This window comes from Prenolepis imparis, unplaced genomic scaffold (assembly GCF_030444845.1).
Source record: "Prenolepis imparis isolate NDT839.2.m4 unplaced genomic scaffold, iyPreImpa1.0 SCAF_14, whole genome shotgun sequence".
Taxonomy (NCBI): domain Eukaryota; kingdom Metazoa; phylum Arthropoda; class Insecta; order Hymenoptera; family Formicidae; genus Prenolepis; species Prenolepis imparis.
This window is the reverse complement of record NW_028141172.1, coordinates 7933959-7949431: the sequence shown is the minus strand read 5'-3', so window position 1 is coordinate 7949431 and position 15473 is coordinate 7933959. Positions and strand designations below refer to the sequence as shown.

The window sequence follows — 15473 nt, the reverse complement described above, 5'->3', positions numbered from 1 at the left end:
TGATATATCTATGAAATATTAATTTCAATGAATCTTATTCAAAAGTATCATCCGCCATTACTTCGATAAAAATTTTCCTCAAGAATGGGAAGGATTCAGTACTAGTCCGTGGCCTGCTCGATCTCCGGACTACAACTCATGTGACCTTTCTCTTCAAAGAAAAAGTATTTCTAAACACAAATATGGAGACAGCTAACGAGATGGAAAAATTAAATATTCCACACTACCGAGAGTATCGAGAATAATCAAATTTTAAGAGCTACGCAAAACGTACAAAAAGAGCAGAGACATGCTACATTCGCTTCGCCCCACTTTGTCTCGCTACTCTCCGATCCCGCGCTCCCCACCCAGTAGGCGGCGCCTACGCTGCCTTTCGTTGTAGCCACGCGCTGATTGGCAAACTTTAACAATTTATAGCGTAAAAAATAAAGCTCAGATAAAAAAATGGCTCAGGACTTTTCGATTTAGTTTGTTGTCCTACACCTGATGGTGTGCTTCGTATACGTTTGTTTAGTTACACCCTGTATATACTACTCGGCCAAAAAAAACCGGTACACTTAAAAAGTAGTAAAAAATTGTGAAAGTTCAAGAATTTATAACTCAGCTAATAATTATAATATCGAGGTTTAAAAAACGAAAATGAAGCTTGAAGTCTGTAGTTTGAGAAAATTTTAGTGCAGGTGCAGGTTACGTGGAATTGACCATTCCACCTGTTTGCAATGACAAATGATAAAGTGAGAATCTGCAAAAGTAATAAATGAAAGGTCCACTTTCCTGAATTGCACGGCGTGAATCAGTTGACGTAGCTCAATGGGATAAAAAGCACGTAAAAATTCAAACTTTTCTCTTTAAAATGCGTTTTGGCGGAACTCGATACGACAATTTTTCGCTGAGTTATCTTAATTTGAAAAAAATCGGTTTTTTAATGACAAATTATGATTTAAAATGCGTATCTGCTACCTTTATCAATTCGAACCGTCACAATTTTATTCAAGAATGTTGGATGTTCTAAAACGATGCAAATCGTGCCGGACATCTCGCGCAACAACAAAAAACAAAGTCCGAGTAGGATATTCGTGGGGTTTTTGCAGGCTTTCACAATTTTTTACTACTTTTTAAATGTACCAAATTTTTTTTTTATTTTTTTTTTTGCCGTATGTATATGCAGAGTGGGCCATTTTAATCAATCCACGCGAATATCTTTTGAACAATGCATTTTAGAAAAAAATATTTTATACAAAAGTTTTTTGACTTCGAGGGGGACATAAGATGGTGTCATTGGTTTGACCTTGGATAGTCGTTTGAAGGTCACGTGAAGGTCACCTTTAATTTCTTAAATAAAACTCCCTATTTTTCATTGCATATTCTTGTAGCTTACCTCGAGAGCTTTCCAAAACACTATAATTGAGTTATTTTTTATTAAGTACTTTCCGAGTTATGAGACTTTAAGTTTACAGTATTTTCATATAAAATATAAAATATCTTATAAAACACATTCAGTTTTCGGTAATCTTACTGTAAAACTTTTATGCACAGAATAATAAGACCAATCAATTGGTGTAAAGAAATTTTTAAGACATTTTTAAAGAGTAAACATGTGATATTTTAATGTCTTCATTTGCTTACCAAGTGTTTCGAAAGTAAATCTTTTATCAGGCGGCCATATAAAATCTTCCATATACTCGGGGTATCTCAGGATTAAACGAAAATTGTACGATGTTCCCGGCAGTAAATTTTCTATATAATGTGTTACTTTGTCATTACTTATCTTAATATTATGCGCAATTTGCCACTCCTGCATCGTAATATTTTTGTATTCCAGTCGAAAACTGATCATATTATCGCTCGGAATCCATGAAATATTTATACCATTTGTACTGACTTCGTTCAAAATTAAATTATTAGGTTCCGAGTACGTATAGGCGCTTTTGCTTATGCTGTCAGTGAAGAAATTACTGAAATTTGTAGGATACACGCGCACATATATCAAGTATTCTTGTCCTGGCAGCAAGGGCTGGATTGTCGTGAAAAATTTGCCATCTACTGTATGTTCGAGCTTATTGAAAAGCTGTTTGACGTGTTTGTGTGGCATTTGATAAATTATTTTTCGCGTGCCATTTAAAGATATGACCGATTTCCAATTCACCTCATAATTCACTGCCACGCAATTTAGATTCTTTGGTGGCATCCAATAGACTGTCGCTAGAATAGGCGTTAGAACTCGAACAGTTACATTTTCCGACGCGTTGAGTTTGCCTGGAATAGTTCTCACAACAATTATATCCTCGCCGAATCGCGTCAAATCCATCGATAACTTGTCAACGTAGAAATTGCTCAGTTTCAGCTTCAGTCTGTACTGTGAATGGCGTTAAATTCTGTATTTCATAATGACATTCGTGCGTCTGCACGTTAAAATCCTTGAACTTGTTCAGATCATTGTCTAAACAATGACTTATGGAGATATTATATATAGTGGTGGCTAAGTGATACCTTTCGCATCCGTCATTGAGATCCGGTTCCGGGAGATTTACAATGATACTGTTCGCGGTTATTGTTATTACTTTAATATGATAACTTTTTGCTTTAGGTATTAAAAATCCATTAAGAGGTATAACTGAATTTATTATGGAAGGTAAAAAGGTATATAGTTTTTGGACATGTGTAAAGGACTCGTTTTCTTTGCTTTCAAGAAGTGCATATTTCTTATTTAAAATATAGATTTGTTGCTCGTTGCTACTGAACAAATAAATGTTTGTCTTGTCAATCGTTAAATAATCGAAAAGTGTTTGATTTCCAGCACTTAAAATCAGATGGCACATACAACCATAAATGTCCCCTGCGATTAATTGATCTTTCGATGTCCAATAGATCATGATGTAATAAGAAAGGTGAGCCATTGCGCATAATGGCGGCTGATATTACGGAGCAGCCAATAAAATTTTGCCCACAAATGTTGCGCGAGATTCAAACGCAGTACTAAAATCGGACTATGGATACTCGAATCTGTTCTGAGACACGTAATGATAGCAAATAAAAATAAATGATAGTACAAAAATATATATGAAGGTTAATGTGTAAAAATAATTATAAAATACAATAAATGCATATTGTACATAACATGTATTATTTTATTTGTGTAAATACATTTTACACAAATAAAATACAAATACAATAAAATACAATACATACAATAAAAAACAATATACAATATACAAATACAATAAAATACAATACATACATTTTTGTAAAACATCAAGCCATTGTTGACGAATAACATTTTCCTTTGGAAATCTATAAAATGTCACATTTTTCGTTTTGTTGTAAGACGTGCGACTAGTGCAGTATTTAACACTACACGATGGCATTGTTTCGACAAACTAAATAAAAATATCACACGACGCCAATAATCTGACAGGCACGCATGAAAGAAGCCATCTTGCTTTTTAGCATTTGTGGGCAAATTCTGATTGGTCAAAGAGCAGACGCCATTTTGAACCACTGCGCATCCTCGGGAATGGCTCACCTTTCTTATTACATCATGCAATAGATTAACGGCTTGTCAATATTGGTGTCAATCTGCATAAAGGATGCTTCTAATAGTTTGTATGGCAGAAGCATTTATTGTTTTTGTCTTCTAAAAGAAATTTTATATTTTTTCCATCGAGATCCGATTGCCTTATTACATATTGATTATTTGAATTTAATTCCATCCAATAAAAGTATCTGAAAAAAAATACGCGTATTATTCTCTACTTATAAAACATTATTATATATATATATATATAAATATATATATATATATATATATATATATATATATATTAATAGTATGTCAAAAACCAATAATGATTATTAAAAATTTTTACAATTCTATTATTATTAATTTATGATATTCAATAACTTATGATTTTCAATAAAAACCTTATTAAATTATTATCGAATAATTATAAAATAAAACAAATCCTTAATTAAAAGACAAATGGTTAATTGTTAATTTTATTCAGGAATAAAATTTACCCTTTAGATGGCAGTACATTGAAAAATTTAGATTCATTTATCTTTAGAATACTATCGTATTTGACTATGCCAGTTTGTTCCCACAATGTTAAATCTAGCTTCATAATGTTTCTGGTCTGATTGCTAAATTGCATCCAATAAAGATTTTTTGCTATCCAATTGATGCAGAAATTGTGCGCAGAATTATCGAGGTCGGCTATTTTTGTGTAAGTTAGACCTTTTTTCATTGCATGTATATCAACATGCCATGAAAGTAGCTCCGACATTTCATTGATCCAATAAATCTTTTGTTCCAATGCCGAATAAATAACTTCTTTCGCTCTGTATTCATTAAATTCAAAGGAACCTTGTAAATCCATATCAAATAAGTTCATACCATGCGGCGAGCTGAATAATAATAAAGGTACTGGATTTTCATGCGCGGTCAATACATTAATGAACTTTGTGTAAGGGCCAACGCCAACTTCGTTATGCGCTCGTACTTGAAAAAACATCATGGAATAAGGATTGACCGTCATAAATCGTATTTTTGTATCTGAGATATTATGGATTAAATATAAAAACTTAATCCGGTTTACGATGTACCAAAACCGGGCAGTGTAATCATGTATTATACCATTTGTAAATTGAGGTTTCTCTCATCTGCAAAGAAAAGAAGATATTTTACCTTTTACTTTTAGCGAATTTTTAATAAAGTTAGAATGTATGTATACAATATTGAATATATACTTATTAAAGTACATATATATTCAATATATACTTCTATCATTAAACTTTAAAAGGGGTGACATGTGGCCTCGCATGGAAAGTCACAGATTAATATGCGAAAGGTCCCAGGTTCGAATCCGGTTCGAGCCTAAACACCCCCCATATGCCTGCTTGGAAAAAGGATTGTGGAAGAAGAAATAGAATTTGGTAAAGGAAGAAAGAAGCAGGATTAGTTAAAGAAAGAAGAATTTAAAAAAATTGTGCAAATGGAAATTTGCACATTGCTTTCTCATCATTTTATTTCGCTAATTAAGATGGTTTTTCAATTATGGCTTCCTCATAGAGAAAACTTAACTTGCACATTGCTTCTTCACCATTTTATTTTGCTCATTAAGATGGTTTTTCAATTATGGCAATGTGCAAGTTAAGCTTCCTTTATGAGGAAGCCATAATTGAAAAATCATCTTAATTAGCGAAATAAAAAGGTAAAGAAGCAATGTGCAAATTTCCATTGACATAATAAATATGTGTAAGACTTCTAATTTTAAATAATTGAAAAAAATGAAATGGTGGGGTCCTTTGTAAAGTTATATTATTCTTATATTTCTTTGTAATTCATTTTTATTTCATTACGTTTTATATATACAAGGTGGGCTATTTTAATGTTTCATCCCAAATATTTTTTTGTATGCCTTAGTGTAGAGAATTGATTGGTATTAAAGATATATAACTTTGTAATTAAAATTTTTATTCAAATAATTGTTTTAATCATATATAAGAATCTATACAGGGTGAACAAAATAAAGCGTTACGAATTTTTATCTCCAAAAATATATTGTTTCTAGAAAAAAATGTTTCAAATTAAAATTGTAGGATTTCGAAGGGGAAAGAAGTTGGCGCTATTGACTTTTTTCTAAAGGGTGCTTTTCAAGGTCATTTAAAGATCATTTACGTTTTTTTAAATGGAATTATTTTAATTTTTTTATATAAATCGATTCCTCGCAATATTCACTATAAAAAGTTATATAAATAATTCATTACTATACATATATCAAAATAAATCATTACTAAATAGTATACTTCTATATTAAAAAATATAAAAGCTGAGGTACATAATGTTTAATAACTTGAACCATACAGTTAAATCTTTAATTCAATTTTTGGTGCAAAAACTTAAGTCGACTTAAGTCGTTCTTCGAGCGAACGGCTCATTTGTCTGTTAAGATTAAAAAGACTCACCCTGTGTGTGGGGGCGGGGGTCATTCCATGGCAAATCAACGACTTTTCTCCGACCATTTTTTATTTGCTTCATTTTTTTTTGTTTTTGTATCCATTGAAAGTAGCTTCCATAAATTTTTTAGATTTTTATCTTTATCGATTTCCGAGTACACCTCCGTTACACATTGTTTAAAAATTGATTTTAACAATTTCCGAAAGTTTCAAATATTTATTAAGACACACTAGGCTCTTAATATCAAATAAATATATGAATATAATCTGGCTATAGAGCCGAACACGGATGTCATTGCGTTGGTTGTAGCGAAAATTAATTTTTTGTTACAGCAATTAAGTGTGCACGGGGCACGAATTTTTTTTACTTGGTATACTGCCAAGACATATTAGGAATTTTACTTAATTCCTATGTTTTCCTCTGACCCCCCTATTGAGATGTAGGCGAGAAAAATATCGGTCCGAAGTCGCTGAATCGGGAATTCCCGAAACAATTCGTGCCCCGTGCACAATTAATTGCTGTAACGAAAAATTAATTTTCCCTACAACCTCCCAACGCAATGACATTCGCGTTCGGCTCTATAGCCAGATTATATTCACATATTTATCAAATATTATAACTTAATAGTGTTTTAGTCAATTTTAACCGAAATTATTTTTTTTCCTTAATGAGACCCCTTTGATTTCTATCAAAAAAATGTATATTATTTTAGACTTACAAACAACATTTTTGAGTTATTAGCGAAGAGGGGATTCAAATATTTTCAATTTTTTTTCAAAAATCGCACTTTTTGGTATTTTACACCACTCTGATTTAAAAAATGAGTATTTACAAAATTAATAGACACTCATTTCGAAATATTAAAGGGTCAGGGAAAAAACAAAATTCCAATATATTTAAAAAATTAAAAATATTGGAATTTTTTTTTCCTGATTCTTAAAACCCTTAAAATTTCAAAATAAGTGCCTGTTAATTTTGTAAATACTTATTTTTTAAATCGGAATCTTAAAAAATCGAAAATATTTGAATTCCCTCTTCGCCAATAGCTCAAAAATTTTGTTTTTAAGTTTAAAATGATATACATTTTTTGGAAAAAAATCAAAGGGGTCTCATTGAAAAAAAAAAATTTCGATTAAAATTGACTAAAACACTATTCAATTTTCTTTTAATTTTTTCAATATTTTTTTCGTAAAATACATTCAAAGACAAAAAAATGATCACCTTATTAATGACAATATTTTTATTTTTCTTCAATTTTCTTATAAATTATATTTCTTATATTTAATTTTCGGGTGGACTTCCGAATACGACCCACGCCCGATTACTATGAATTTTTGTAGAAACATTGTAAATGATGTCAAATGAATGTCCTTAAGTGGATTTTCACCGATACAAACATTTAATGCTAAAAATATTAAAATAATGTTCTGTATAAATTATTGTCGATTTACGAATTACGAAAGACAATATGGCTGATCATTTGTGTGAGTTTCTGTGGAGGCGAGATGTAAAAAAACATAAATTAGATACATTTAAAAAATTAATTGAAGACATTAAAGATGTATATTCTGGCTAAAAAAGGAATAATATAAATTGTTTCTTGTTGACGTTTTCGTTCTGATATTCTATTTTTGTATTTCTTAGGATTCTTTATATATGTATATTGTATATCTTAGGACGCTTTATATATATTTGGTATTAAATGTGTTATGTTATTTGAATATATCTTTCTTGATTGTCTATTGGAATTCACTGTGTTTAGGCATCCCAGGTGTCCCATTTTAAAGGACCCACTTAAATATCTCATTGTCAGAAACACTGCGTTAAATCGAAAAATGTTTCCTACAAAAGTTGTAGGGTTTCGAGGGGGACATAACATAGTAATATTCATTTGAACTTGGGCGGCATCTCCAAGGTCAAGTGAAGGTGAGAATTTGAAGGTGAGAAGGTGAATTTTGAAGAAAATAAAAAAATGCTTCAGATAAAAGTTGTTCAAATTAATTAGTAGAAAAAGATGTTATAATAAAAAATATGGGTTTCCATTTAAAAAATTTATTCTTACCTTCACTTGACCTTGGAGACGCCGCCCAAGATCATATGAATATTACTATGTTATGTCCCCCTCGAAACCCTACAACTTTTGTAGGAAACATTTTTTGATTTAACGCAGTGTTTCTGAGATATTTAAGTGGGTCCTTTAAAATGGTACACCCGGTATACTTTACAACGTGAAGCGAGATCCACCCTGGCTACCGGCGGGGAGGGTGCTGGAGGGGGGCCGAAGGCCCCCTTGCACTCCCCCGTGTGTGTGTGTGTGTACCCATGTGAAAAGGCCCTATTCTATATAATTACCGACAATAATTTATATAGAAAGTTATTTTAATATTTTTAGCATTAAATGTTTGTATCGGTGAAAATCCGCTTAAGGACAATCATTTGACATCATTTACAGTGTTTCTACAAAAATTTATGGCAATTGAGCGTGGGTCGTATTCGGAAGTTTATCCTAATTTTCTTATAAATATTTGAAATCTTCGGAAATTGTTAAAATTAATTTTTTTTTTAAATGTGTCGGTCAGAAATCGATAGAGATAAAAATCTAAAAAAATTCTTGAAAGCTCCTTTCAATAAATACAAAATCATGAAAAAAAATGAAGCAAATCAAAAATGGTCGGGGAAAAAAGTCGTTGATTTGGCGTGGAATGCTTCATATATATTTTTTTTTTCTTACAACTTATTAAATAGTTTTTGGGATTGTAGACAATTGAACTCTTACCGACTTCATTTCTCACAGTGACAATATTAATATAATTCTTGACCAATTCGAGCTCTGAGAATTGATTGACTATGTAATGAGCGGTGATAAAGATGCCATCCTATTGATAAATATACATTATATATAACTTGTAAGTGTACTATCCCGTTAAATCGCTTGATGAAAAATATATGTGCGATTAGAAACTTATTTCTAACAGATTATGCAATAAATATAAGTCGTAAATAAATATGCGGTATAATAGAGATCTAACTGTTAACGGTTTAAAAACTATCAACTTTGTTAGAAATGGATCGCTTTTAAACTTGTATATGATTCAACTGAAATCGCGGGTTTTTTTTTTTTATTTTATTTACATCGATTTGTTCATTACTCGCGCATTCGCGTTACTATATATGGTTCAACATCTATATATATAAGTGCCGTCCGTCTGTCTGTCTGTCTGACCGCGAACTACTTCCACATTTATGGACCGATTCTCTCGAAATTGGTACCAAAGTGTTGCAAATTCTTCGGGGAAGGCTGCTATGTGGTTTTTTTAATTTTTAATTTTTTTTTTTTAATCATATAGGCTGTTTTCGTGAAAAAAAATTGTGTTTAGAATGTTCCAAAACATTGTACTGTTTTTTTTTCCTCCCTCATAGAGGAAACTATGATTTTGCAAAAAAAATTTTTTTTCAGATTTTTATGCCAATATGTTTAGAATGTTCAGAAACATTGTACTGTTTTTTTTCTTCTTCATAGAGGAGGCTGTTTTCGCAAAAAAAATTTTTTGGTAACAAAATTGGTACCAAAATTTTGCAAATTTTTCGGGGATGGCGAGGATGTGGTTTTTATAATAATTTTACATCTCCACTCACCCACCCACGCGCCCACCCACGCGTCCAATTTATGGACAAATTTTTTCGAAATTGGAAACAAAATTTATTAAATTTTTCGTGGATGGCGAGGATGTGGTTTGTTTTTAGTTTCACACCCCCACTCATCCACCCACGCACCCACTCACGTGCGCACGAGTGCAAAACTTTTGGTTTTGGCGTGACTCTAACTTTCGTAAATTTTAAGATATTAAGATTTTTTTTCAGATTTCTATGCCAATATGTTTAGAATGTTTAGAAACATTGTACTATGTGTTTTTTTTTATTTTTTTTCTTGCTCATAATCGCCAAATGGTTTATTTTCGAGCGGGAAATGAAGAGCAAGTTGCTCAAAAAGAGCTCACTCGAGATACTACGCTGACTGCATGGTTCAAATTGAATCAATCTGATGAAAATGCGGTGTATTTTCTTTACACAGATATTCCTTATCATTACATCTATGATAAAAAAGAAACTAAATGGAAGCCACGCAAAAAAGGTGGTGATAAAAGAATTTCAAGACTCTACACAGTAAGCATAAAAGATATTGAGAGATTTTATCTCCGTCTTCTTCTACTCCATGTGGCTGGAGCTAAACGTTTTGAAGATTTGAGAACTGTAAATGGAGTTCTTTATGAAACGTTTAAAGATGCAGCAATTGCAAAAAATTTGGTAGAAGCTGATGATCTTTAGGGAAAAACGCTGGAGGAAGCAACATAATCCAATATGCCTGCACAACTTCGAGAACTATTTGTCTACATTTGCATCTTTGGAAGTCCAACAGATGTACCAACTATTTGAAATAAATATAAAGATTTCATGATTGAGGACTTTGTACATAACAATATTGTCAATCCTGAAAATATGGCTTTAAACCATATACAAGAAATTCTGATAAATAATGGAAGTAGCTGTGAGAACTTTCAATTGCCAAATCCAACTCCAGTAAATATTTACGTAACAGAGTATAATGTGGATGAAGAAAGAATACGTGGTGATTATTTATTATCGACACTAAATGCTGAGCAAAAGCACGTGTACGATATAGTCATGCGAGCGATTGAAAATGAAAATGAACCTCAGCGATTATTTTGTATTGACGGGTTTGCAGGAAGTGGAAAAACATATCTATTTAACACATTTCTGAGTGTTATTCGTGGAAGAAACGAGATGGTCATTCCATGTGCCTCAACTGGCATTGCTGCCACACTTCTAAAAGGAGAAAGAACTTATCACTCCCTGTTTAAGCTTACAATTCCAATTGATGATGGAGCTAAATCTAATATCAGAGGAAACTCTCAAGCTGCACGAGAACTTATCTCTGCCAAACTCATCATATGGGATGAGGTGAGCATGACTGTTGGACATGCCTTAACAGCAATTGATAAACTCTTCAGGGATCTGATGAAGAATTCTAAAACATTTGGAGGAAAAGTTATTTTATTTGCAGGAGATTTCAGACAAAATCTCCCAGTAGTGCCTCATGCACACAAAGCAGCCATAATTGAATCGACAGTAAAATACAACCCTATATGGAGGAATGTAACTCAGGTTAAACTACAGCAAAATATGAGAACAGGAGATGAAAAGGAATTTGCAAATTGGCTAATGCAACTCGGAGATGGAAAATTGTCAAATATGGATGGATTAGATTTAGAAATAATTGAAATCCCCCAGGATTTTATATCAAAAGAATCTCTAATTACTGAGATTTTTGGTGATAGAATCACCATGGAACAGATCAGAAAAAAACCAGATAGAGCGATTCTTTGTCCTAAAAATGAAGATACCTTCAAAATTAATGACGAAATACTTCATCTAATGGAAGGAGAAGAAAAGGAGTATCTATCAATTGACTCTATTGTGAGTGATGATCAACAGGAGCAATTAAATTTTCCAACTGAGTTTTTAAACTCAATAACACCTTCTGGAATGCCAGTTCATCGACTTAAAATAAAAGTCAATGCAACAATTATTTTATTAAGGAATTTAAATACTAAGAAAGGACTATGCAATGGCACAAGATTTATCGTTACTGAATTGTCTGTTACTGAGGTCAGATTGTATTCATTCCAAAGATTGATTTCAATACAAATGATTTGGAACTTCCATTCAAACTTAAACGGAGACAGTTTCCTATTCGAGTGCCATTTGCCATGACAATAAATAAATTACAAGGACAAACTTTAGAAAAAGTTGGGATTTATCTGCCACATCCTGTATTTGCTCATGGTCAACTCTATGTAGCATTCTCGAGAGCAGCAAAAAGGCAAAATGTGAAAATTAAGATAGATGAATTAAGCAATCAAGGACATCTTATTGAGGAAAATACAAAATCTTTTACGAAAAATGTCGTTTACAGAGAGATTTTATAAATTGAATAATTTGAAAATTGTATGAGAGCTAATAATATAGCGGGTCAGCGGTGGGTAATTAAACCGTAAAAAAAATCTTTATAAATAATAGAAAATATATAAAATATTATATGCCAAATAAAATATTTATAATATTTGTAATATTTAAATTAGTGGAAAAACAAATCATGTTCATCCCAGAAAAAAAAACAACACTTTAATAACAATTTTGAGAAAATCAGTAAATGTAGGATAAAAAATAAAATTAAAAAAGAATTATAAAAATTTTAAAAAGGGTTCTATAGAGGCTTTGAGACCCGCGCTTCGCGCGGGCCAAAAAGCTAGTATTATATATTTAACAAATTATTTCAAAGTGTTTTAAAAGAAATATTATATAATATTATATGCAAAATGTAATATTTTGCATTATCTATATCTTTATTCTATATTAATATATATAAAGAGATGAAATTTGTTTGTTCCATTGTTTGGAGTAATCTTAGAAACTACTGAACTAATTTGAAAAAATCTTTCACTGGTGGATATAGCTTATTGTTAGCTTTTCCTGATGAGTAACATAGGCTATGTGCCATTGTGCTGCAACGTCTATAAACCGAGTAATAAAAAAGAACGTGCACATTTGTAAAAAAAAACATCTTTCACACTTTATATTCTAATTTAACATAAAAACTACACGACCGATTTTGATGAAACCTTCACCAGTACATTTGTAGACATCTCAAGAGTTTTTAAGGATATGAATTATTACGCTACTCTAGAAAGTTGAGTAATAAATGAAAAAGTGGAGTAAGTGTAAGAGAAAAATTGGTATGGGAGCGCGGTTTTTCGAAAATCGTAATCGTAAGTGATATATCGTTTTTGTGTACTAATAAAATGTAATATTAAACGTTTTCTACAAAATAATTTACTACAAATACATTTTTGTTTCATTGGACAGTACACCTCACAAATCCGCAACTATACATATACCGAGCACGCGAAGCGCGCGAGAAACAAAGTTTGTTCAACAAACGCCAGCTAGTCTTTAATAAAAAAATAAGAATCTAATTTTTAAAGTTATATATAAATCGGTTACGGCGTACTTATGACTGATATGATATATTCTATTATTATTATGCAGCGCAATAAAGGCATAATTACAAAACTTTAACATACACTACTAAAAAGAAAAAATAGGGAACATTTCTCCTATCCTAAAAATTATGCTATTTTTAAACCACTGGAACTCGGCAAAAAATCATTGTAGACTAAAAATTAAAAGTGCATTTTGAAGTTTCAAGTTTCAACTTTAACGCGGAATTAATGGTTTTAAAAAATTTTATCTTTCCGTTCTATGCTTTAAAAAAAAACACATTGTTTTGTTCTTTAAAATTACATATTTTGGACACTCTAAATTCTCGATAAAAAAATTTTTCTCGAAAACTTTTACTTAAGTTTATTAAACTACAATATTTTACCTACAAAACGCAATTTTTTAAATTTTCCTACGGATTTTTTTACCATTTACACAATTTTATAACTAAAGCTGTATTTTTCAGAAAAAAAAAATAAAAAGATTTTGTAAAATCACCTACAGCGCGTTAAAGTTGATATTTCAAGTTTTAAAATGCTTTTTTAATTTTTTGTCTACAATCTACAATGTGATTTTTCGCCGAGTATCGACATCGTATCTAAAAATATAGATTTATTTTCAAAATCGTGTAACTCGAACAAAAAAAATCATAGGAAAATTTTAAAAATAGCGTTTTGTAGGCAAAATGTTGTAGTTTATGAAGTAGAAGTTTTCGAGAAAAATTTTTTTATCGAGATTCAGAGTGTCAAAAATATATAATTTTAAGAAACAAAAAAATTTCTAAAATTTACCGATTCTGCGTTAAAGTTGAAACTTCAAGTTTCAAAATGCGTTTTTAATTTTTAGTCTACGATGATTTTTCGCCGAGTTCCAGCAGTTTGAAAATAGCAGAATTTTTAGGATAGGGATAGGATAGGAAAGTGTTCCCTTTTTTTATATGTTTCGCCTACTGACATTTGAAAAGCCAAAAAAATCATATAACTACGTAATTACTACTAATTTTAACAATATTTATATTTCAACAATAAATTTATTTATATTTTATTTTTTTATGGTTGTAAGAATTTTACAAATACTTGTAAACTTAAGTTTAATTTTCTACCATATTACATCGATTTTCAGAAGTGTGATGAAGAATTAACAAATTTTATATTTTTTATAGTATTTAAACTTTTTAGTTACATATTATACGTAATAATTACACAAAAGTGATGTATTATCCGCCATATATTAAATCTTTTCCAGAAAGAAAATCTATTTTATTAGCATAAAATTTATATTACAGCACATGAAAATATTTTTTCTAATGAAGACTTACAGGATTTTCCAGATCTTCCGACGAAAATACAACGGCCGCTTTCATTAATATTAACACTTTTAGCAAAACACATAATGGTTTTAACATATTTAATGTAATTTTTTTTTTTTGAAGAGATTTATACACTGGACTGATTTATTCACGCGATTCTTGAGCAGTGACATATATCAATGCTTTATGTCGAATGATTCAGATACTTTAAACTTTAAATTAATCAAATCAATGTTCTCTTATATCACTTGATAGATTCTTCGAAAGCGCATACACCGAGTTCGTGTGCTTTCGTATGTGTGTATAAATTACGAATTTTATCTTTGTATACAGGGTGTCCCATTTTAATCGATTTCATCCCCATAAACTTTTTTATTTTTGATTGTACAACATAATGCTTCAAACAAAAGTTGTTTGATTAAGGGCCGATTGTTTCAACTTCTTGGTAAATTTTACCCCACAGATAGCTTATGTTCGTCTTTTTTTTTTAATTTATCTGAAAAGAGTCGAAGATATGCTATCTGTCAGGTAAAATTTACCAAGAGGTTGGAACAATCGGCCCTTAAAGGGAGACAAAAGATAGCGTTATTGAGTTTTTCTAAAGGACGCTTTTCGAAGTCATTAACGTTTTTTTAAATGAAACCACCATATTTTTTTTAAATGAACTGATTCCTCGTAGTTTTCAGCATAAAAAGTTATAGGGTAAGATGGCCAAAAAATGAATATATGTATATACACTCACCAAAAAAAAACGGTACACTTGAAAAATAGTAAAAAATTGTCAAGATTCAAGAATTTATAACTCAGCTAATAATTATGATATCGAGGCGTTTAAAAAACGAAAATGAAACTTGAAGATTGTAGTTTGAGAAAATTTTAGTGCCGATTACGTGGAATGATCAGTTTTGCAATGACAAATGATAGAATGTGAACCTGCAAAATTGTTGAATAAAAGGTCCACTTTCCTGAATTGCACGGCGTGAATCAGTTGACGTAACTCAATGGGATAAAAAACACATGAAAATTTGAACTTTTCTCTTTAATTAGATAGATTAATTTAGAATTTTTGAAACAAATTTGTTGTTTAATTTCTGCTCCTAACTCTTATTAGCCCATTTTCCACCTGAA

General features: G+C 30.9%; 2 protein-coding genes across 2 annotated transcripts; one reads left to right on the top strand and one right to left on the bottom strand.

Moving 5' to 3' along the window:
- Positions 1–3593: 3593 nt before the first annotated feature.
- LOC145945617 (uncharacterized) lies at positions 3594–15442 on the bottom strand. Its single transcript, XM_083054673.1, has 4 exons — positions 14355–15442; positions 8733–8832; positions 4018–4659; positions 3594–3723 (listed from the first exon to the last, which is right to left on the bottom strand). Exons 3-4 carry the CDS (start codon positions 4533–4535, stop codon positions 3594–3596), a joined length of 648 nt encoding a protein of 215 aa, XP_082910799.1. The 5' UTR covers positions 4536–4659; positions 8733–8832; positions 14355–15442.
- LOC145945616 (ATP-dependent DNA helicase Pif1-like) lies at positions 10760–11964 on the top strand. Its single transcript, XM_083054672.1, has 2 exons — positions 10760–11452; positions 11650–11964. Exons 1-2 carry the CDS (start codon positions 10760–10762, stop codon positions 11962–11964), a joined length of 1008 nt encoding a protein of 335 aa, XP_082910798.1.
- Positions 15443–15473: the final 31 nt, after the last annotated feature.

Coding starts and splice junctions, on each gene's coding strand:
- LOC145945617 (XM_083054673.1), bottom strand. CDS start 4,535: ATGACGGTCAATCCTTATTCCATGATGTTTTTTCAAGTACGAGCGCAT. Junction 3,724..4,017: donor AATGTACTGCCATCTAAAGG/GTAAATTTTATT, acceptor ATTTTTTTTCAG/ATACTTTTATTGGATGGAAT.
- LOC145945616 (XM_083054672.1), top strand. CDS start 10,760: ATGGTCATTCCATGTGCCTCAACTGGCATTGCTGCCACACTTCTAAAA. Junction 11,453..11,649: donor ATCTATCAATTGACTCTATT/GTGAGTGATGAT, acceptor TACTGAGGTCAG/ATTGTATTCATTCCAAAGAT.